General features: G+C 54.4%; 1 protein-coding gene across 3 annotated transcripts in view; it reads left to right on the forward strand.

The window, feature by feature from the left end:
• The first annotated feature begins 1,385 nt into the window (after positions 1-1,385).
• CLUH (clustered mitochondria homolog) overlaps positions 1,386-21,813 on the forward strand; it is a 34,831-nt gene continuing 14,403 nt past the window's right edge. Inside the window, exons 1-10 of one of the 3 annotated variants that reach the window (XM_032130173.1) lie at positions 1,386-1,528; positions 13,811-14,007; positions 15,538-15,709; positions 15,871-16,014; positions 16,219-16,346; positions 16,924-17,078; positions 17,883-18,008; positions 19,112-19,259; positions 19,979-20,071; positions 20,318-21,012. In XM_032130173.1, the coding sequence (XP_031986064.1) occupies positions 1,423-1,528; positions 13,811-14,007; positions 15,538-15,709; positions 15,871-16,014; positions 16,219-16,346; positions 16,924-17,078; positions 17,883-18,008; positions 19,112-19,259; positions 19,979-20,071; positions 20,318-21,012 (1,964 nt within the window). In that variant the 5' untranslated portion in view covers positions 1,386-1,422. Of the gene's footprint in view, positions 1,529-6,575; positions 6,646-8,274; positions 9,176-13,810; positions 14,008-15,537; positions 15,710-15,870; positions 16,015-16,218; positions 16,347-16,923; positions 17,079-17,882; positions 18,009-19,111; positions 19,260-19,978; positions 20,072-20,317; positions 21,013-21,813 lie in introns of those variants that run through there. The other 2 variants (XM_032130174.1, XM_032130175.1) reach the window with 2 other exon arrangements.

Genomic DNA, 21,813 nt, shown 5'->3' on the forward strand with positions numbered 1-21,813 from the left:
GCAGTGCCCAAGGCCAGATTGGACGGTGACACCGAGAAATGGGAAATAAATTCTCCAATCAGTTTGTTTGGTTAGAAAATCAACATTATTCAGCACTGGGTACGTGTGGGATTGTTCCACCTAACATGTATGGCAATTATCAAAACTTTTAACAATTTATATATTTTACCAAACAATGGAATTAGTGTTCATTGGCTAGAAGTTACATAGTTCTCTTATTAATTAGTATTCTCTCTTCTGTTGGTTAATGATACTCTCACTTCTCATGCTAATTAGTCTTTCTCTTCTTTTGGGTTAGTTAGTTTCTTGCATCAGTGGTCTGTGGGTTGATGGCCACAGATCCCCCCCCCGCCAGAATTACCTTTTACCCATTTGGAGCTGATTTCAGCACAGTCACTGAGCTGGTTTTATTAGTTATTCCTTATCCTGGGAGTCCTGCCAGATGTCCTTGTGGCCCATAAATTCTGCATTCTTTGTGTCCATTATTAGTGATACATCCTTCTTCCCAAGCTAGGTTAACCTCCTCCCTCAGGTCTTAGATCACTGAATCATGTTTTTTCTAACTCATGGACAGGACTTAGAGCTTGCTTGTTAGCTGCTATCTGTTTCATGGATTAAATATCCCTTCTTGTTGATTAGGCTTGAAAGTTACAAAGATCAAACATTAAAGAACATCCTTTTTAAATTAAGTTTATTTGGTTTGGTTTTTTTTTTTTTTTCTTTTGTTCTTACATATCACCAAACACTGTTTGTTATAATTAAACATTTTCCCAACATTTCCCCCACGGCTGCAGAGACTCTTCTTTAAATAAATGTAACTACTTCGGTAACAACGGCGCCTGGAGCGACCTACACTAGCGGGAAGTGTCCCTGCCCGTGGCAGGGGGAGCAGAACTGGGGGGTCCCTTCCAACCCGAACCCTTCAGGGGGAGCAGAACTGGGGGGTCCCTTCCAACCCGAACCCTTCCGCGCTCTCTTCTGCTCCGTGAACGCCCGGGCCTCAGTGCGGGGCAGGCCCTGCGCCCCCTCCCGCCCAGGGCCTGTGTCCCCGTCCGCCCGCCCCGCCGGGCCCCGGCCCGGGCCCGCTGCTCCGGGGCAGCCGAGGCCGGCACCGGCCGCTCCCGGCTCTGCCAGCGCGGCTCCCCGGACACGGCGTCCCCCGGTGCCCCCCGGCGCTGCACAGTGACCTTGCGGCCTCCAGGAAGGACGCAGGCAGCCGGGGGCCTTCACCGGGGCTTGGGGGTCTCCCTGGGCCGTACCGCCCGGGGCCGTGCGGGGTCCGTGCGGGCCGGGCCCGGCGCGGCGGGCGCGGCCCCTTTAAGGCGCTGCCGGCGCGCGGGGGTTGGGCCCTGGCGGGCGCCGTAGCGGCGGCGGGGCCGCACCACGTGGGGCGGGCGGACGGCGCTGTCCTTCGGCGGGCCCATGGTCATCCGAGCGGGCGAGATGCCGCCGGCCGCCGTGCCGGGCGCCGAGCAGCAGCAGCCGGCACCCCGCGCCAGCCGGCCCGCGGAGACGCAGCAGCGCCCCGGTAAGGGACCGGGCTGGGCCCTGCGGCGGGAGCGCGGGCCGGCCGTGCGGGGCCGGGGATGCCCGTCCCGAGGGTGCCCGTCCCAGCGGTGCAAACCCACCGCTCCCTCTCCGGTGCCGGGGCTCTTGGGGCCTGCCGGAAAGCTCGCGGGGGTCTGCGGGAGCGGGGCCGGGGCCGCGGTGGGGACCCGGGGCGGTTCTGGCAACTCGGGCGGCTCGTCCCACCCGGGGACAGCCCGGCGGAGCGGCCCGGGCGCGCCCCGCCGCGGGGCCGGGCTCCCGCGCCCACGGCCCGGGGGGCTCCGTTCCTGCGGGGAAGTCGTGCTGGGGCCCGGTGCCCCCGCCGTGCCTCGGGAAGGCTTCTCGCAGCGCCGAGGCTGCGCTGGCTGCCGAGGCCGGAGGCCGTGGCGGGGCCGGGCCGCGCGATTTCGGGTGCCCGCCCGTGCCGCAGCAGGGCCGAGCCGGGGCTGGGGCCCAGGGGAGCCGCGGGGTCAGGCTGCGCCCCAGGCCTGGGCGGGCCCGTCCCGGCGGAGCGGGAGCCCCGGGCCCGGTGAAGGTCACCTTCATGGGGCCGCTCCACCGCGCGGCCGCGGGGGGGCCCGGGCCGGGAGCGCCCGTGCTCGGCCCGCGGGGAGCGGCCCCGTCCCCGTGGGGCCGCTCCGGGGAGCGGGTGGGCGGCGGCGGGCGCTCCCGGCCCGGGGTGCGGGAGCGGAGTTCGTTCCGGGCACCGCGTGCTGCTGCCCACGCACGAACATGGGTGTCCCGGGGCTGGTGGGCAGCAGACGGCTGGATCCTCCTGGAAGTCTGGGCTGCGGGCGCCACTGACATGTTAAAAAATACTCAGGAGCAAGAGCTTTCCTAGAAAGGGCAGAGGCTTGTTCGATATCTCAGATGGAAATTGCAGGTTTTAACTAGTTATTTGCTGGCTGTTCTTGCTCTATGTCGGAACCTGAGTGGCTTAGCCGGGAACAAAGTGCAGCTCCTGACTGTTCTCAGTGCCAGCTCCCGGGCCGGCACCGACCCTGAGATGTTTCCACCTGCCCCGGGTTTGCTCAGTTTCATGCTTCCTATCTTAAAGAACTTAAAAGCCTAAGCTCCCATCTCAGCCTCAGCTTTTTTGTGATCTCTAAAGTACAAGCAAGAGCGGTAGAAGCAGCGTGCCTTGTGGCTGATCTTCATCCTGAGGCACACAAATCCCCTGATTGACCCACATGTCGCTTCCATCCCCCCCAATTTTATGGTGTCGAGGTGGATTTTTGAAGTTTGTTACCTAAAGCAAAGTTCACTGGCATTTGGTAGTGGAGCAGGTTGGATGCAGTTCAAGAGTGGGAAACTCAGTGCTGATAGTCTCCCCCTCTCAGCCACGTGCTGGATTTTGAAGCAAGAACACGCCTGCAGTGCCAGCAACTGGGTTAAAAAGTGATGAAGTGTAATCCCTGCCTCTCTGGCCACAATTGATTGCTGAGGGAGGATGGAAGGTAGAAAAATCCTTCATGTGTTTCGGCAGTGCACAATTGCTCACGTGGGATCTGGGGAGGAGCAGAGGAAGGTCTCATCAGGGAGCCAGGTTCCACGGGAGCGGGATCAGCCTGGCCACCTTGGCATCGGCCTCACGAGCTCTGGTTCGTGGGCCAGGGGCAGTCGGGCCCCACTCTGGTGCTCCCACCGCTGTGTGTGGCCTGCAGAGCACCCGTGTAGGCACTGGCTGTGTCTGAAGGCAGCTGTCAGTACCTGGAGCCATGGGCAGGCTGCGAGTGGGCTCCTCGCTGCAGAAACCCACCCCTGAGCTGTGCCAGGCACCCAGACTGGGGTGCTGGGCTCTGTGCCAGGTGAGAGGGCTGATGGCTGCTGCTCTCTACCCCCAGCTAGAAACTGTTGAGACTACTCTGTCCTGAGTGCAGAAACACAAAAGCATGGACAATTGGGGTTCCTATAAAGATTTCTGATGGGTGCAGTTTTGGGTTAAGTTACCTTTCCTGTCAGCTAGTGTGAGATCAGAGACAGCCATTGTGTGCAGCGTTTCTTGGATTATTTTTATTCCTACAGTCTTCATGGCCTTAGAACAAGTTTCCCACATACAAGTTTAGCAGTGCTTCTAGCAACCATAAAATGCCTTTCAACCTTGCCTTGCCCAGGTCTGTTTTTTCCTAGCTCAATCCCTCTGTCCCTGAGCTCCCCAGCCACCCCTGCACTCAGCCACATCTTCTGTTAGAGCAGCGGAGAATGCAGGTGTTAATGGCAAACTGCTGTGGAGGCAAGTGTAGCTGTGCGTTAGCAACAAGGTCAGAAGGCTGATTCTTAATCTGGGAATCTGCTATCACTATCTGTTGCCCGACCTTGGAGGTTTGCCGGTGTTTTGGAAAGGGCTGAATTGCTGGCAGTCGGGGTTTTAATATGCAGCTCTAACAGGCTTGTGGGGGGACAGTTGGAGAAAAGTTGTGCAAGAGAAGTCTGATCACTGCTACAAGGTTAAGAAGAGGAAAAGAGTGTGATAACACAGCATCTGTATGGCCAGATGAGGGATGGGAACCGGAGGGGATCACGTTCGGGGCGGTTCTGTCAGTGGGTAAGAGCTGAGCTCCCACTGGAAGCTCTCTTGCTCTGCCTGAGCAGCCTTGCTCCTGGGTTTCCCAGCTGAAAAGTGGAAGTAAGTAGGTCAGGAACATGCACTGGGATAAATCCACCTGCAGACTCAGAACTGCCTCGTGCACGGTAAAACCAGCACCGTGTTGCAGAGTCCTGTGTTTACCTTCATTGTCTGTACATGACTAAACTTGGCAGCACACCCCTCTCCTGGCGCAGCTTCCCAGCACTTGCTTTACTTTCCTGCATTGTGCTCCATTGGTTGTGCTGGAAAGTTATTTCTAGAAGCTTTACAGGTCTGAAGTTCATGCATTTTTTTATTTGCATTTGAGAAACAATGACAGTCCTTGGGGCAGTGCTTGGACAGCGTGCCAAAGATGAAAACCAACATGTGGTTACTCCTGTGGTGGCAGCGGCTGTCACTCTTGGCAGTAGGTCAGGTTTTTGCCATAGTAGCAAGGCTATCTCGGGATTAGCTTTTTGCTAATGCATGGTTGATTGCAGAGCTCGCACATGCCCCTTTGCCAGTGGAGCTTTCTGTTGCATTCTGCCTTTCTAAGGTTATTGAGTCTGGGACGGGCAGTTATCTGCTATTTTCCTGACAGGCTGGCATAAAGGCACTTGCACAGTGGACAAACCTTCCCTCTTTGGTTGGGGAAGCAGATCTATGCTTGCAGAAGTGCATGTTCTTTCCTCCAGCTAAAGAAATAACTGCTGTGGTGCTCAGCAGCCACTTGACCAGTTTAAAGGGAAAAATCCCATGAAATGGACCACTGAAGCAAGGTTCCCTATAAGTGGTATTGGAGTAACGACATATTTTCATAAAAAGCATTTCCTTAGTTTGTCTTTCACTTTAAAGAGAAAATCTCTACTGCAAGCTGTTGAAGAGGCTGCAGGCTCAGAGAAGTTGTATGTAGTTACATCCAAAGATGTAAAACTGCAGGATCATTAATCTTGCCCAGTGCTCCAGCGGGTCAGATCAGCCTGACACCAGCCCTGCTTCCCAGGTTCCCCACTAGCCACCCTCCTGCCCTTGGGGCTGGATGAGACTGGGAATGGTAACGTGGATCCTGGCTGTTAGCAAGCTGTGCCGTGCTGAGTGTCCTGCGTGCTCTGTCTTTGCTGTTGGTGTCCCTGGAGCCTGCGAAGTCTCCACAGCCTGGAAGCTCAGCTGCAGGTTGGGCTGGGGCTGAGGTGGGCTGTGGTCAGCTCGGGTTAGGGCACTGTGCGAGGAGGTAGGGTGGGATCACTCCATGTCCCTGGCAGAGGGGTTCCTATGGGACAGGCAGGTTTCCCAGGCTGCTGCTGGCAGCACACTCTTGCAGGAGCAGGCACCCAGCCATGTCCCCAGAGCTGTGTGTGGCCTGGGCAGCCGGCGTGGGGTGGCCAGGGCGGCTGTGGCCGATGGGCACAGCTGCACCGCGGGGCACAGGAAGGCAGCCGGAGCTGCTGAGGACATCACAGCTGTCAGATCTCCCTTGCAAACCCTCCCCAGAGACCAACAGGTTAGTTCTCTGCTCTTGCTGTCCCAGTAGCTTTCTGGAACTTAGGTATGTGCAAGAGTAAGGCACAGAGATTTGGAGAATCATCGGCGGGTTCTTGGTTTCTGTCTGAAATACAATTCCTTCCTTCAGTTCTCCTGAAATTTGAGAAACATGCTTCTCCTGACACCATTAATGTTTTTGTTGGTGCTGATCTTTGCACTTTGCATTAGTTCTACTCTTAGCACCTGATTTCTGTGATGTTTGAATTGCATGTTATTGTAGCAGGGTCACCCAGACAGTCAGCTTCAAGGCTAGGATCCTGAAAAGCTTTGACCAGACAGAAAGTTTACAAATGAATTTAAATGTAGTTACCAGATGTGGAGAATGCAGGGTGGGTAACTCAGGGTGCCAGATGCAAAGCACAAAGCATATAAGCACCTGTAAGTGCTTGAGCCAGCAACTGTGAGACCCCATGGATATCCTGGGGCTCGGCCCTGCCGAGAGCACCGCAGACTGCAGCTTCACCATGCTCTGCTCTCTCTGTGAGCCGGTCCCAGTGGTGTGAAGCTGCTGAGAAATAAATGCAGAGCTTGTACCTTTGCCCACAGATGGTCTGAGAATCAATTTGAGTTTGATGATGGCGGTAGAGCAACTCTAATGTTTCACTTATTAAAAGAAGTCCTTGTTGTACCTAAAGTGCTGGAAGTTCCTGGGAAGCTGTGGTTTCCTCAGAGGAGGCAGAGGGAGGCAACTCCACGTCTCCCACCTCCCCGACGGGTTATCCTGCAGAAATGTTTTCATTAGGGCCATCTCTGGCCTATTCATTTAGTCAATTTATTTGGATTCATTAAAGTATTAATTTAGTTTCATTTATTATTCAGCTAAAATTAAATTTGCATTTGTTGTACTGACACCAGCCTTCACAGGTTAGAGCTGACACGTACACACTGCTGTGAGCTTGCTTTGGCTGGAGTCGAAGAAGTGCAGCTCAGCTTCATGAGACCTGACCAGGTGCTTCTCAGAGATTTCTCCTCTTCCCAGAGGTCTCTTGGTAAGGAGGAAGAGTTGAAGCTGTCAGTGCATGTGAACTCCTTCAAAAATCACAAATCACAAGAAAAACATGATACTCGTGATCTGAAAGTGCTGGCTCATGGGACTGAGGGGTACCCGATCGTGGGGCTCCAAGGCCTGTCCTGTGCCGGAGGAGTGACTGTGGTGGTCCTGAGGGTTCCTTGCTTACTGGGACAGGAGCTCAAATGAGTTGGAGTGGGAGAGACTTCTCTTCCAATTCCTTTTCCCTTTAAAAGGACAGCAGAAGCTGGCCAGGGTTTCTGTGGAGAGCTGCTGGTCTGTTTCTCAGTTTCTCCTGGAAAGGGGCTGGCTGACTCCAGGGGCTGCTCCTGGGCCTTACTGGGGCTGCTGTTGGAGAGGGGGTTGCCCTGTCTCTGCATGTGCTGTGTTGGCCTTGAGCAGGGACCACATGAGCTATGTGGTCCTGACTTTGTTGTGGTTCTGATGTTTTTGTGCTAGGGATGTAGCATGTAATTTTCTTCTGCTTGGTGCAGAGTTGTGTCCCTTCCCGCCCATGAAGCCGTGCTGAGTGCTCACGAAAGCTTTCCCAGGCGGGTCCAAGGCTGGTCTGTTTAGGCTGCAGCTCTTACACATCACATCATGTTTGAAAGATCTGGCTCTTCGTGTGTGTCCCACGAAACAGGGACCACCAAAGGGCCCATGTGGCTGAGAGTGGAGCAGCATGCGTGCCAGCACACGGGATGCACACAGGTGTGCAGAGGGGCTCTGAGGCCTGGATGATGCTGCTGATGGAGGGTGAGGAGCAGGCGGCTGTGGCACAGCCTCACTGGAGGTGAGCAATGCCCTATTTGGCTGCAGCCTCCCCTGGTGCTTGGAGAAAGCTCCAGTTCCATAATAAAACTGCTTCAGTTGCCATGATTTTCTTAAAGTAGCATGGAGAGAGGAGAGGTGTTAGGGGATTGTATGTGTGGTTTTGTGGTTTGTTTGTGTTTGATATGGCAGAGCAGCGTGAGAAGAGAGAAAATGCGTCTAGAAACTACTTACTGGTTCACTGCCTGAATGCTTTGTGCTCGCCTGCTTAGTATGGATGGCTGTGCTGGGCCTGGGCGTGCCATAGTAACTGCCCTCGCCTTGTAATTCAATGCATCTCACTTGCTCAGGTTTGGCACAGCACTCGTCCCAGGCTGCACTGGTGTGGCACTCGAGATCGGGCTATTTATAACCACTCCAACCCCAGCCAGCATCCCCCTGTGAGTGCCTGGGAACCTGTCAGAGCCCGGCTGTGCTGCGGCACGGCAGGAGAGGAGAGGAGAGCTGCAGCTGCGGGAGCTGCTCCAGGCCTGGCGGGTGTTGTGGCAGCTGGGGACAGGGGCGAAGGCGTGCGGTGGATGAAGGTCTCCAGGCAACGTTCTGGGGGAGCTGCTGCAAGCCCAGCATTCAGTTCTGGTGAGCACACGGGACGTGGGATCCTGTGCGGAGGCAGCTGCTGGTCCTCTTGTGTCCTGCCATCCTGGGGCCAAGTAGGCATTCTTTTTGGAGAAGGCATCTGACTGCAAGAAGGCAGCGGAGGGCACGGGCTGCGCGTGGGAGTGTGCCTTGTGGGGACTTCCGTGTATGTGTGAAACACAGCTGACTGCTCTGATCCACGCTGCATGAGCCAGGCATGGGAAACAGCCTTTTTGCAAACTGCTGCAGGCAAGTCACCGATCTCCTCTTCCAGCCACGCAGCTCTGGCTCACCTGACGAGAGGTCGCCCCTCTTGCCAAAGTCTCCCACAAGCTGCACTGTCTTCTCGGAGATGCCAGAAGCTGCCCAGTGTGCTGGGCTGTATCCAGACATCATCCCCAGTGAGGCGGTGACTGGAAACCTGCAGAAGGGCACCAAATACATTCAAGACCTATCTGAGACCAAGGACAAAGAAGGAATGGTGACAGTTTGTGATAAGAGCAGTTTGAGCCCTGGCGTTGGCACAGTTGGCCTGCTCCAGCGGACAGAGGCATCCCATGCAGTGACTGTCCTTCCAGCCGACCTTGGGGACAGGCCGGCAGGGCTGGTTGATCATGCTCAGTCACTTGAGGCCTGCCAGAGCTGTGTGAAACTTAAGGACAGAGGCTTAGCCCACAGATCCTGCCGCCGGGAGGAGCACGTGGCAGCAGCTGACAGCGACGCGGGCTCTGGAGCGCATTCCGCTGGCCAGGGCCACGGCGAGGGGCGAGCGGCCGTGCGCTTAGACACAACCCCAGTGGCTCCAGACGGTGTGCTGGAGTGCAGAGGTCCTGCACCTTCCCCAGGGAGCCCTGGGATGCTGTCCTCTGCTCTGCCAGCAAGTGCGGGGAAAACCCTGCCGGCTCCAAGTGCAGTTGTGCTGCCTGTCCCCCCCGGTGAGGTGTCACCTAAGGCTCGGGACACAAGTGCTGGTTTTGTGACAGAGCCTACCACCTGCCCCAGCAGAAGGTCAAGCTGCCCTCTTGATTCCCAGGCACAGGTTCTGCCCTCAAAGCAGCAGCAGCAGAAGAAGAAGAGGGGGAAAAAGAAGCTCCTTCTCCCAGGTGCTCAGCTCAGTCCCAAGGGCTCTGTCCTGCTGCATGGAGCCAAAATACTGTATGCCCTTAACGGGGGTGGGTGGCTGTGTGTGCCCATGGGATGGGGCAGCACAAAGGAGAGGGGAGGGGAGCAGAGGTGACACTTTAACTTCACGGCAGAAGGAGGAGGAGGGAGGTGGCGAGGTATCCCACCTGGGTGTGTACCACAGAGGCACCTGTCTGTGCCCTGTCCATGTCAGCAAAGGAAACTTAAGGACGTTTTGCTTATCTTTTTCTCAATTCATAAGGCAAATCCCTCTTTTGTTTGTGACTGCAAACATGGTCCTTGTAAAGGATGGGAGCACATCTGCCCAGCCCAGCTTGCAGCAGCTTGGGTGGGAGTGTGCAGCTGTGAGGGGCCACACTCGGCTGCATCTGGCTTTCCTCCTTCCCCACTTCTCCACAAACTGGCACAGCACGGCTGGTGTCCACACCAGCTTTTCTTGGGGGATACCAAATGGTAACTCAGAGAGGCTTTTGTCCTCACCAGGACTTTGAGGAGATGAGGAACAGTTTATTTTTTAATCACGAGGTCAAATTTTGCCTCTCACTATATTTTTTGTTCAATTTGTGTGCAGTGGCTGAATTTTGGTCTCAAATGCTGTCTTGTGGTGTACCTGGTGGCATGAGGGGATGTGTAGTGTGACTGACCTGTGGCTTAGTTTGTGGTTTAGCAACCTGTTTGCTTTCCCTGTGCCCATTGGCACACCAGTGGCAGGTGTTCAGGCTACAGCTGCTTGGGGGACTGCAGAAACTGTGTTACACTGCTTGGAATTCGAAATACCTTTGAGGAGGGAAAGGCAGGAATTGGCCCCTCAAAATGGCACTGGAGCTGATAATAAGAAATGCATTCCAAAAGTTGGTGCTGGAAAAGGTAGGGGGTTTAATTTTTAGTTTCGTCCCTCTAACAATTTCTAGTAGTAGGGAAGGAAACTCCTCATTGACAGAACAGTCCCTGCAGACCAGGCTAGCTGCCAGCAACGTAATGTCGCTGACTTCTTGATCTGATAATCTTCGAAAAGGATTTGTGTCTGACTTTGGTTTAGAAGATTTGTTTGAACATAAATTAGTTATTAACTAGCTGTTCCCAGGATCTGTGCTGTCTATCATGGTGTGCAGCCAGCAGGTTTCGGGTTCAGGTGTGTGCCCTCCCCCACACCGGGATCTGAGCACTCAGGGTCACCAGGTGCCTGCCACTGCAGCCTGGCTGTAAATAGGAAGCGTGATTAAAGCAGGCCCTGTCACCTTGGCGTGTGAACTCCTTGTCGAGACACAGAGATGAAACCTAATCCTCAGTGTGATCCTTTGTGCCAGGTGTGACCGCAGACGGGCGAGCGTGGCCCCGGTGCAGTGCCCGGCTGCCTCCTGCTCTGCTCTGCTCTGCAGGGACTGCTCGCGCTGTGCCCAGGGCAGCAATGAGAGCATCGTGTCACAGCTCGGCCGCCAGCCAGCACGGGCCAGAGCCCAGCAGCCTCCACCACACCTGCGGGTACAAACTGCAGGTGGAGTGCAGGAGGAGGGTCCTTGCTGGGACACAGGCGCATCCCTTGGAATGACAGGGGAGACCAGAGGTCACAGCCTTGGGTCGAGACCACAAACGTGCATCTCGAAGCCGACGTGCTCCGGCAGGGATCTCGGTCTGCAGCAGTGAGCAGGGCGGTGAGCGGGAGGAGCGGCCGGGTTTGCCCCCGGAGCGGGTGGAACTGCTTCCCTGTGACTCAGACACCTTCCCTGAGCCATCGGGGTGCAGCGCATGGCAGCGAGAGCCGGCAGCCAGACACAGCTCTTCAAGTGAGAGCAAGGAACAGGAGAGAGGTCTCTGCAGGTATCTCTAAGGTCTTCCTGTGCCTCCTCCTACCATCTGGAGTAGGCTGAAATCCTGTGAAATCCACGAGTGCCCCATGATGTGCCTCCCTCTGCACCGGCACTACTGAGGCTGCGGCACAGTCAGGCTGCGGTGGGTGGGAGGAACCGGTGACCCACTTTAAGGCAGGTGGGTGCAGCTCTGCTTCCCTCGGGGAGCACATGTGGTGAGTCAGCACCCGGCAGGCAGCACAGCCTCCTGGCCAGCTTCTGGAAAGCCTTGCCTGGCTCACATCCGAGGGTTAACCTGCTGCACAGCAGATCTTTCTCAGTCTAGACTTAACTTCTGTTTCTAAACGTAAGACTCTGCTGGTTGGAGCTGGATCCTCTGGCATAAGGAGGCATGAAGGTGTTGCCTCTACGTGTCTCTTGTCACAAAGTGCAGAGCTGTGCCTTCATTCAAGTAAGGGAAAGAAGGCGTGAGCATCTTGTATTTCTGCAGACTAGGAACAGTCTTCTGATTTCTGAAACACTTGGTAGTTTGTGGATCTGACACCACTGAGCAGTGAAAAGCAGAAGTGTGGTCCTGATTGGTGACTTTCCCTTGCTGCATTCAGATTTTCCTGTCTTGCTTTGCTTTGCTGCTGAAGGTGTTTGCTGTGCTCCAGACTGGCGTGTGCATGGGTTGCAATGCCTGTCTTCCTTTCAGCCAAATTCTGCCTCCTTTCTGGCTGCCACAGCAGGAACAGAAGTTCAGTGATCCTGCCCTGCTTGGGTGGGCAGGGGCTGGGCCAAGCCTGGCTCGGGCACCTGGCAGGTCATCCTGTCTGCAGTACCAGTAGCCCCAGGTGTAGCATTTCCGTGGTGGCTTGTCTGCACTCCCTCCAGATCCCCACATGTTCAGGCAGTCCAGGAGTATGGCTGTGCTGGCTGTAGGGTGTGACAAGGGGCTCTCCCCAGCCCTTTGGGCATGGTGTGGTTTTTCTGAAACCACATCTCTTGAGGCACTCTTGCATGGAGCTTTTCTTCCTCCTTTCTAGCATGACAGCAGCTTGCTGGAGCCAGGGCCAGGCCTCTTGTCTGACTCGCCCGTGGCTTCATCTGTCAAAGAAATGAGCAGCGAGTGCTGGGGACATATGCACAGTGACAGGCACTGTGAGCAGCAGCCACTGAGCTGCTGAAGGCAGCTGAGGCTGCATGAGGTAGCTCTGCTACCTCCTGCCTTTTAGAATGGGTGTGCTCTCGTTGCATTTTCTGCCCTTTCACGATGTCCTAAGTCAGCCCTGACAGTCATCTCTGAGGGTTTGCTGTTGGCAGTTGTAGTCTGGAGCCAGGGGCATGACCTTCCAGGGATGCTTTTGCAGGGCCTGTTGCTGCAGCCTCATGCTGTGCTCCAGAGGTGTGCAGGGGGATATGGTGATGCCATCCCTGTTCTGGATTATGGTGAAGTGAAGGCTGCATGACTTCTTTGGGCTACAGGAGGAGTTGGGGCTGATGGGGAAGAACTGGCTGTGACAGCTGTAGCTCCTCAAGCCACAGTGCCAGTCGGTGAGGTGAGAGAGGCTGAGCTGCCATTTCCCCTGAAGTGGGGAACTGGTGCCTTGCTGGGAGGTGAGGATGAGGAGAGAGACCTGCCAGGTGGAGATGGCTGCAGGGCTGCAGCCTGGAGGCATTAGCCTGACTTGGAGCTGTCCTGAGCCTGTGCAGCCTTTCAGAAAGGCTGTTTCTGCTGCCTGGGAGAGCGCCCCATCTGCTCCATCTGTGCTGCCTGCAAGTGGGTGCCTGAGAGCACGGAGCTGGAACTGCTGCGTGTGACCTTGGGGGTCCAGCGGAGGATGCGGCCATGCTGGGCCAGCCCTGCTGGGAGCACAGCCTGAGGGACATGATGCCTGCTGTGCTCCAGCACCCACTGCCCCGGGTGTGTGGGGCGGTGTGGTGCCCCTGGGGCACCAGCCTGGCGGGTTGGGGGCAAGGGGTACTCTGCCCTTTCCCAGAGTTGCTATCAGCGGCTCTTTCTACAACTTCTCCTGGAAGCCCCTTAGTCCTCTTTAGTGTGGTCCCCAGCCTGGTTCAGAGGATGTAGGCTGCTCTAGGAGACTGGCAGCTTCCTAGATCTTATCAGCTCTCTGACACTATCCACTGTATTGGAAAAGAAAACAAACCATTGTGGATCGGTGAGGTAGGTGCAGAGAGCTCCCAGCCCTGTGACGCACCTGTCTAAATGAGCACTTAAAATGTCGTCACCATTTTCTTTAATAAAATTGCTCAGGCAAAGCCTCGCCCTGGCACCATGGGATCTCTGCAAAGTATTTGGAAATGCAGAGGGTGGCCAGATGTGGGCAGGGGTGTGGGAGCTGTTTGTGTGCCTGTGGAGTAAGTGGGCTGCCACGTGACGCAGCGGTGCCGGCAGCTGCTCGCCTCCTCTCCCTCTCTGCTCTTTAACTTGTCAGTGCAGAGGTTACAGCTGCCTCCAGGCCGCAAAGCACCACACACCCTTTTTTTCTTTAATTAAGAGGCTTTTTAAGACAGCTCAGTGTGGTGTACACTGACCCATCCTTTCTGCTCTCCTTCCCTCCCCTCTCTGCACATGGTTTGTGGAAGATGCAAACACCACAGGCGAGCGAGAGCACCTTAATAATGCTGTGAGGAAAGAAGGGGAAGGGCCTGGCACACCTCTGTCTAGTAAACAGCAAGTGCAGAATAAAACCCTTCCTGCCTTTTAGCCCCTGGCTGATGTCCGAGCCAGCCTCTGCAGTGCCTCGGAGAGGACCCTGTCTAAACCCTTCTCTTCTTGCCCAGAGCACCCGTCTGGCGTGGCACTGATGAATGGCAGCGGCCTGCATGACAGCCTCAAGGGCGAGAAGGATGCCAGGCAGAATGGCCATGAGGAGGCTGACCCGGGAGACGATGGGAATGACCAGGAGGTCATCGTCATACAAGATACAGGATTTACTGTCAAGATCTGTGCACCAGGGATAGAGCCCTTTTCCCTGCAGGTACCTGCCCTCACCACCTGGGGAAGGGAAAAGAGGTGGTGGGAAGTATTTGAGCTGGATCCGTGCAGCCAGGCAGGCAGGGAAGGAGGCAGTGCCTGGGAAGGCCCCTGTTAGCCCCCACAGTCTGGACAGTACCTTCAGGCTGCTCACAGCTCCCTGACCTGTCTACCTTCTGACCAGGACTAAGTGGAGAAGGGTGCAGCAAAGGGTGGAGGGTGCAGGAGAGAGAGTGCCTGGCCAGTGCCTTTGAGAGAAACGAAGGAAGAAGAGACGTGAGCAAGAGGTTGCCTAGCCCAGGCCTGCCTGGGCATTGCAAGGATAGGGAGGGTGTTTCATTCTGGATCCCAGGTGTGGAGCAAGGGAAAGGAGAACTCACTGAGGTGTAGCTCTTAGTCCGTCAGAGGGGCTTGGGCGTGGAGCTGAGCACAGGGAAAACGGCCTTCCCACTTCTGGGCTGTTTTAAAGAAGTGTTGTGAAAACATGATTTCTGGGCCTGACTAAGGAAGGGAAAATCCCTTGCTTGCTCAGCAGTTATGACATGATGCTCCTGCAGGCCAGCCTGGGTTTGGTGCAGTGACAGGTGCTAACACAGCTCAGGGAGCTCAAGCACCGGCCTGAAGACCAAGGGAACGATGCAGTCTCCACTTCCCTCTGCATGGAGAGCTCTGCCTCATGTCATATGGGCAGTGACGTGCCACCAGATCGGGATGGGCTCTGACCGGCCTGGTTCATGGTCCCATTTAGCTTGATACTTCGCCAAAAACTATTTGAATGAAGTATCTCTAATTTTGGAGAGAGGCATCTGGAATCTAAACCCAGTGGGAAGTTCTGATCTCCCCAAGACCAGGAGAGAGTGCAGCAAAATCCCATCCCCTGTGGAAGTAGCTGTGTCTCAGACTGGCTTTTTGTCTCCTTAAAATCCCCCCGGCTGTTAGTTTTAATAGGCTAATAATAGCAGGCCGTGTTGTTTACAGCAGCTTATGTAAACTACCCCGAGTCCTCCAGGTTTTGGAGCAGTGTCAGCAGTGCTGGAGCAGAGCAGGGAGGTGGGGGAGCAGCCCCAGTGTTCCAGCCAGGGCGGCTCCGGCCTCAGCTGGGCTGTGTGGCACTGGCACAGACACGCCACACAGGGAGGAGGAAATGGGCTGTTTTCCATGTGCCTCATTCAAGGCCTCACCACAAATGTGGTGTCAATGGACTAAGGAAGAACCCTCTGTTTCCCCCACCACCTTCTATTCCTTCACTGCCCTCTGTCACCTCTGTCCCATGCCGCGTGCTCGGTGCAGTGCCTGGCTGTTACATCTCTGGGTGCCAAGCCCTGCGGGGTGGAACTCAGGGGGCTGACCCTGCTAGAGGTGACAGTGCCCTCCCAGCAGGAGCAGAAGTGATCTTCCTGGAAAGGGAGGTAGAGTCTGCCTTTCCAAGCCTGGAGAGGTCTGAGAGGCTCTTGATACAGCAGCTGAGGGGCAAAGTTTGGCAAGAACATGGGGGAGGGTAAAGGATAATTGTCTGGGTTCTTACCTTCTTAAGGTTTCTCCTCAAGAGATGGTGCAAGAAATCCATCAAGTTTTGATGGACCGGGAGGATACCTGCCATCGGACCTGCTTCTCCCTGCAGCTGGATGGCAACGTCCTGGATAACTTTGCTGAGCTGAAGACAATTGAAGGGCTGCAGGAGGGCTCGCTGCTGAAAGTGGTGGAAGGCAAGTTCCTTCAGACTTGGGAGGGAATGAGTGAGGGTTTTCTTAGGGAGTGATTTTGGCCACCTGTCAGCCCTTTCCTGTGGTTCTGTTTTGAGACCTGTGTACCAAAGGGGTGAGCAACTGTGTAATTCCAGTTTCTTTCCTCACCTTTTGCTCATCAGAGCCATACACAGTGCGAGAAGCCAGGATACACGTGCGCCACATTCGGGACCTTCTGAAGAGTCTCGACCCATCAGATGCTTTCAATGGTGTGGACTGTAACTCATTGTCCTTCCTGAGTGTCTTCACTGAAGGAGACCTGGGAGGTATGGGTCAAAAAGACTTCTCTGGTGTGGTCAGGGGTTTCATTCCCTCACTCCTTGCTTAGTTAAACACACAGTATCAGCTGTCCCGTGTCATTTGGGAGTGCAGAGAACACTTGGAGCACTTCTGCATCCCTCCTTGAGTGCTGACTGGAGGAGGGAATGCTGCACTTTTCAGAACTGACTTTATGTCTCTGTCTGTTCTAGACAGTGGAAAACGGAAGAAGAAAGGTACCGAAATGGAACAAATTGACTGCACCCCTCCTGAACATATCCTGCCAGGTAGCAAAGAGAGGCCCCTGTGTGCCCTTCAGCCCCAGAACAGAGACTGGAAGGTAGAGTTCTCCTGTGTCATTGAAACAGCTGTTGGCACATTCCTCACAGCAAACTGGTGGTCAGGGATTGAAACCTGAGTTGAAGTGGACTTTGGGATTTGCTCTGCTTGGTGCTTAACGAGTGCTGGGATAGCCAAAAGAATAAAGTCCAGGAGGCTGGTGTGCAAAACACTGGACATGGAGTCTGGACATCTGCAGAGTGTGGAAGGGCCAGACTTGCTGGGATGGGTGGCAGAGAAGGGAAAGCAGCGTTCCACTGCAAAGTCCTGGAGGCAGGATCTGCAGATCACTACAGATTGCCCTTAGCTGCCATTTGAAAACAAGTACAGCAAGAAATCCATACCCTGTGCAGCCCAAAGGCCCAGGGTGTCTGTTTTCACCCATGTCTTGCGGTGTGAAAGGCAAACTAGTGGACTGCAGAGGGCTCAGGAAGCTGTGCTCTGGAGACCAGGTGCGTTTGTAAGCTCTGTTTCTGGAATCAAGCAAGGGCAGCAGGTAAAAGGGATCTGGCGTGTACGTTGAATGACTTAAATTAATTCCTGCTGACAGGAGTTGCTTCTGTTGTGTTCTACTGTAGCCTTTGCAGTGCCTAAAGGTATTGACAATGAGTGGCTGGAACCCTCCCCCCGGTAACCGGAAGATGCACGGGGACCTCATGTATTTGTACGTCATCACGGTGGAGGATCGGCACGTCAGTATCACTGCCTCCACTCGGGGATTTTACTTGAATCAGTGAGTAACTGAGATTCTTCCTGTCCTGCCCTGCAGCAGCCAACTGGAAAACAACTCACTAACAAACAGTTGCAGCTTTTTTTTTTTTTTTGTCTTTGGCAGAAACAGCCTATTTTAATTTGCTGCTCACATGGGTTGTGGGAGCTGCTATACTGGATTGGGCTGTTCAGTTATGCCTGGTGCCACTTCTCCGCAGTGGCTAAATGCCTGATGCTTTAGGGAAAGTTTAAACATCCCATAATGTCATCAGCTACTTAGAGCATTTTGAGTTGGGAGGAAATTCCTTCCTGACTATTGCAACTATCCCATTTTGCCCTAAAGCAAATGCACAGCCTGTCAGAACTCCCTGAGCTGGGTGCAGATTTGACTAGAAATAATTTCTTTTTTTTTTTTTTAATGGTAACTGAGAGAGGCTGTTGTGGCTGTGCCTGTTGGAGCGGCTGTGCTGAGGGGGTTCTCTGTTAAGCAAAAGCACCTTTGGTGTGTTTGGGAAGTTCTGTGAAATGAGTCCTTCCCAGCTATAAAAATAGAAGCCTCTCTTGATCCTGGGGATGCTGAAGAAGGTCTAAATTAGAAAATCATCAGGGCCAGGTACAGGGTTACTGGCTGTTCCATGCGGGGAGCCTGGATAGTGTCCTTGCTGCCCATCTGCCTCTTTGCCCCATGGTCTCCCATTTTGCAGGCAAAGGCACATGGTGCAGCCTTTGATACCGTGCAGTATGAAGAGCTCTCAGTCATGTTCCTAGGGTGTGGGAAGTCTCAGGTATCACAATGGCTTGTGACTTTCTTTTTTTTCTCTTGCAGGTCTACTGCATACAACTTCAATCCCAAACCTGCAAATCCCAGTTTTCTCAGTCATTCCTTGGTGGAACTACTTAACCAGATCAGCCCTACCTTCAAAAAAAACTTCTCTGCCCTGCAGAAGAAACGGTAGCGGTGCTTCTTCCTCTCCAGTTCCTTGAGCAGCACGGAGCTGTCAGAGCTGCTGTGCCTGTCTGTGGTGTTCAGCACAGCAGTGACAGGGGCCAGTGGAATCCCAGAGTCCCAACCAGTATCCACTGCATGATTCCTCTTGGCTGTAGCTCCCCAGTGACTCCTGCTTACAGCATGTAGATTTACTGTTTCAGTTCTGCCTGAAGCAAAGGGGGGATATGACAGCATTCTGCTGCCATGGGAGTCTCAGTTCTGGGGCTTACCTGGAATGCAGGTGTTCTGTCTGTGCTGCAGACTGAACACGTGGGACAATTTGCACAGTGGGAGAGCGAGCCTGGAGCTGGGCTACAACGTTTGTGCAAAGGGATGCTGTGGGTGCACTGCCCAGCTCCCTGGGCAGCAGAGTTGTCGTGGAGCATGGCCACGAGCTGCAGCAGCACTGGTAACCTGAGCAGTCCATACTTCTCCCCAGTCCACAAAAGAGACTGAAGCATAAATATCAGTGAAAGTAACACATGAGGGCTTTGTGTAGGCTTCCTGTGGAGAGAGGTTGGTTATTCTAAACATGTCTGTGCATGTTAATATTCTGTAATTTCCTCTAGCTCCTATAATAATAACACAACAATAAGGCATTGTTTGATTCTCCCGTCCTTGCTGCAGGAACCATTTGTTCTGCTGCAGGACAGTGGGTCCTGTGCAAAAGCCTGTCATTCTTCAGAGTCACTTAATGAACTGCCTCGGCTCAGCAGGGTGTGGATTGACAGGTACATTGTGTGGCTTTCGGGAGCTCTGCTCCTGCTTCATTAAGGAGATGAAAGTGACATTAGACAAGGGCTGAAATTAGCAGTGGCCTCCAGCCACCACTGTGACTATCTGGCCATTTAAAAATTACTGTACTATATTGCTTCTTTGACCAGAAGTAACTGCAGATGAGCCCCCAGCCCCTGCTGAGAGCAGATTACACGAGAGACCCTTTGGCAGTGCTTGGGTTTCCACTGTAGGGCCTGTGAGGACCTGTGTGAAAGCACAGGGAAAATTCTCTTGGAATAGAAAGGATTCTTCCTTTGGAAAGTGTGTAATTGTTGTTTCTCCCAAACTAGGGTTCAGAGACACCCTTTTGAGAGGATAGCCACTCCTTTCCAAGTGTACAGCTGGACGGCTCCGCAAGCAGAGCACGCCATGGACTGCGTCCGGGCAGAGGATGCTTACACTTCTAGACTGGGCTACGAGGAGCACATACCTGGACAGGTATTGGTCTTGCTTTGCCCGACAACACTGGCAAGGGTCTTGCTGCCAGCTGTGCCAAGAACAAGCTAACTTCCAACAAGTAATCTCTGGTATTTGTGGGAGGCTTTTGCTCATCAAGGGAAAACTTGCAGGAGTCCTTGTTCTTCACAGGGCCCTTGACTACAGGGCCTGTGCTGCTCAGGCTGCAGCTCCACGAGCACAGAAACAACTGAGAGGAGCAGCTTCTGCTCGGATGTTTATAAATTCCGTGTCCTTTCTCTGAAGAGTGCCACTGCGCAGGAGGCAGACTGCTCCCTCGTGCCAGTCAAGCCTGGAATGGCTCTTGTGTCTCCGAGCAGAATGTTCCAAATGCTTCAGCTGCAGCTTTGTAGCACAAAGTGGTCCAGGGCAAGAATGGCCGGCTGTAGGCAGGACATGCCTGCAGTGTGACCACAGCACTGGCTAATGACACCTGCACCGTGCTGCCCCTTCAGTGACACTGCCCTGCACTGGCTGGGCTGATGCAAGATCTGTCCCAAACTGCTGTTGAATAAAGTCCACTCTCGAGGTTTGTTAGTTCCTGCTGCTAAGTCACTTCCTCTGAGCTCCACAGCAGCCTGAATTCTTGCCCCTTCCTCTCCCTTCTCTCCCAAAATGCCTAGTGAAGCAGGAATTCTGCCTTGCCAGCCCCTTCCCACACAATGCGTTGCATCCCACAAGGCTTTCCCTCCCTCTTTCAGACCAGAGACTGGAACGAGGAGCTGCAGACGACACGGGAGCTGCCACGCAAGAACCTGCCTGAGAGGCTGCTGAGAGAACGAGCCATTTTCAAGGTAACTTTGGGATATGCAGGGAGCTCCTCACACAGCCCCTTCTCTGCTGCCTGTGTTCCAGCTCCTGGGGCTTGTATCCAAGCCACTAGCCAGGCTCACAGAAGTAAAAGTCAGTGGACCTTCCTGCATGCTGGAAGGCTATTAGGAGGAGAGGAGCAAAGGAAAAATTTGCAGGGAGCTTTGAGAGCGGGGTGCTGGGAGCGTGGGGGCCCATCCTGACCCAGCTTTGTCTCCACGTGTCTCCAGGTTCACAGCGACTTCACTGCAGCAGCAACACGAGGTGCTATGGCCGTCATCGATGGCAACGTCATGGCCATCAATCCCAGCGAGGAGACCAAGATGCAGATGTTCATCTGGAACAACATTTTCTTCAGCCTGGGCTTTGACGTCCGTGACCACTACAAGGACTTTGGTGGAGACGTTGCTGCTTATGTAGCTCCTACCAATGACCTCAATGGTGTGCGGACCTACAATGCTGTGGATGTGGAAGGGCTGTACACGCTGGGGACTGTCGTGGTGGATTACAGAGGTTACAGGGTGACGGCTCAGTCTATTATTCCTGGCATCTTGGAGCGGGAGCAGGAACAGAGTGTCATCTATGGGTCAATAGACTTTGGCAAGACAGTTGTATCACACCCCAAGTACCTGGAGCTGCTGGAGAAGACCAGCAGGCCGCTGAAGATCCAGAAGCACAAAGTTCTCAACGACAAGAATGAGGAGGTGGAGCTGTGCTCCTCGGTGGAGTGCAAAGGCATTATTGGCAATGATGGGCGTCACTACATCCTGGACCTGCTACGCACTTTCCCTCCAGATCTAAACTTCCTGCCTGTTGAAGGGGAGGAGATGCCAGAGGAATGTAAGAAAATGGGGTTCCCCAAGCAGCACAGACACAAGCTTTGCTGTCTCCGGCAAGAGCTTGTTGATGCCTTTGTAGAACACAGGTGAGCAGAGCTCCCCCCTTCCTCCACCCGCAGCTGGTGATGGTTCCAGTCAGGACCTTGCTGCACTGTCCTGGGAACAGCCCAGCAGAGCTCCCAGAAGTGAGCAGCTAATTGCCCCATTTCTTGGCTGTGTAAATGCAGTTATAGGAACTTAATTAACAAGAGGTGAGAACAGTAGGGATTCAGACAGGGAGCCAGGGAAAGAGATGGTTTGTGTTTTGGTCTCCAGATCTGTTTTGTTGATTCCTGTCCAAACATTTAGAAGTTCTTCTTTCCCTGCAGGTAACCTGTCCACTTGATGGCTAGGGAATGGGAAGAATTTATGCTTCTTTTTAAGGCTTTCCCGATGTCCTGAAAGTTGCCTTTGTTTCTAGAGGCTGAAAAAAATCCTGTGGGAACTGCTGTAGGCATATTTGTGGTGGGATGTTTGGGTCACTTGGTGCTGTCGAGGCAGTGGGAGCTGGAGGACTGGGACACGTTGCAGTCGTGTGGTGCTCCCGCCGGGGCTGCCCTGCTGTCACAGGTGGCCAGAGCCTGTGCTTTGCCTGCCGGGAGGATGAGCCCTCCTGCTGCTGAGGGAGGAGCCCTGCCTGCCGAGCAGCCCGTGCTGCAGCCAGCGCCGCCTCAGCTCTGCCCCTGCCCTCGGGCTCTGGGACAGCTCCCAGCCCAGCAGCAGGACCGTGGCTGCAGGGCGCTGCTCTGAGCCTGGCAGAGCCTGGGCCTCTCTCTGCTGAGCTCTCCTGGCCAAGCTGCTGCTGAGCTGTGTGTGACTGGTCCCGTGCATCTGGCACCGAGTCTTTC

The sequence above is a fragment of the Corvus moneduloides genome, chromosome 20, assembly GCF_009650955.1.
Source record: "Corvus moneduloides isolate bCorMon1 chromosome 20, bCorMon1.pri, whole genome shotgun sequence".
Lineage (NCBI taxonomy): Eukaryota > Metazoa > Chordata > Aves > Passeriformes > Corvidae > Corvus > Corvus moneduloides.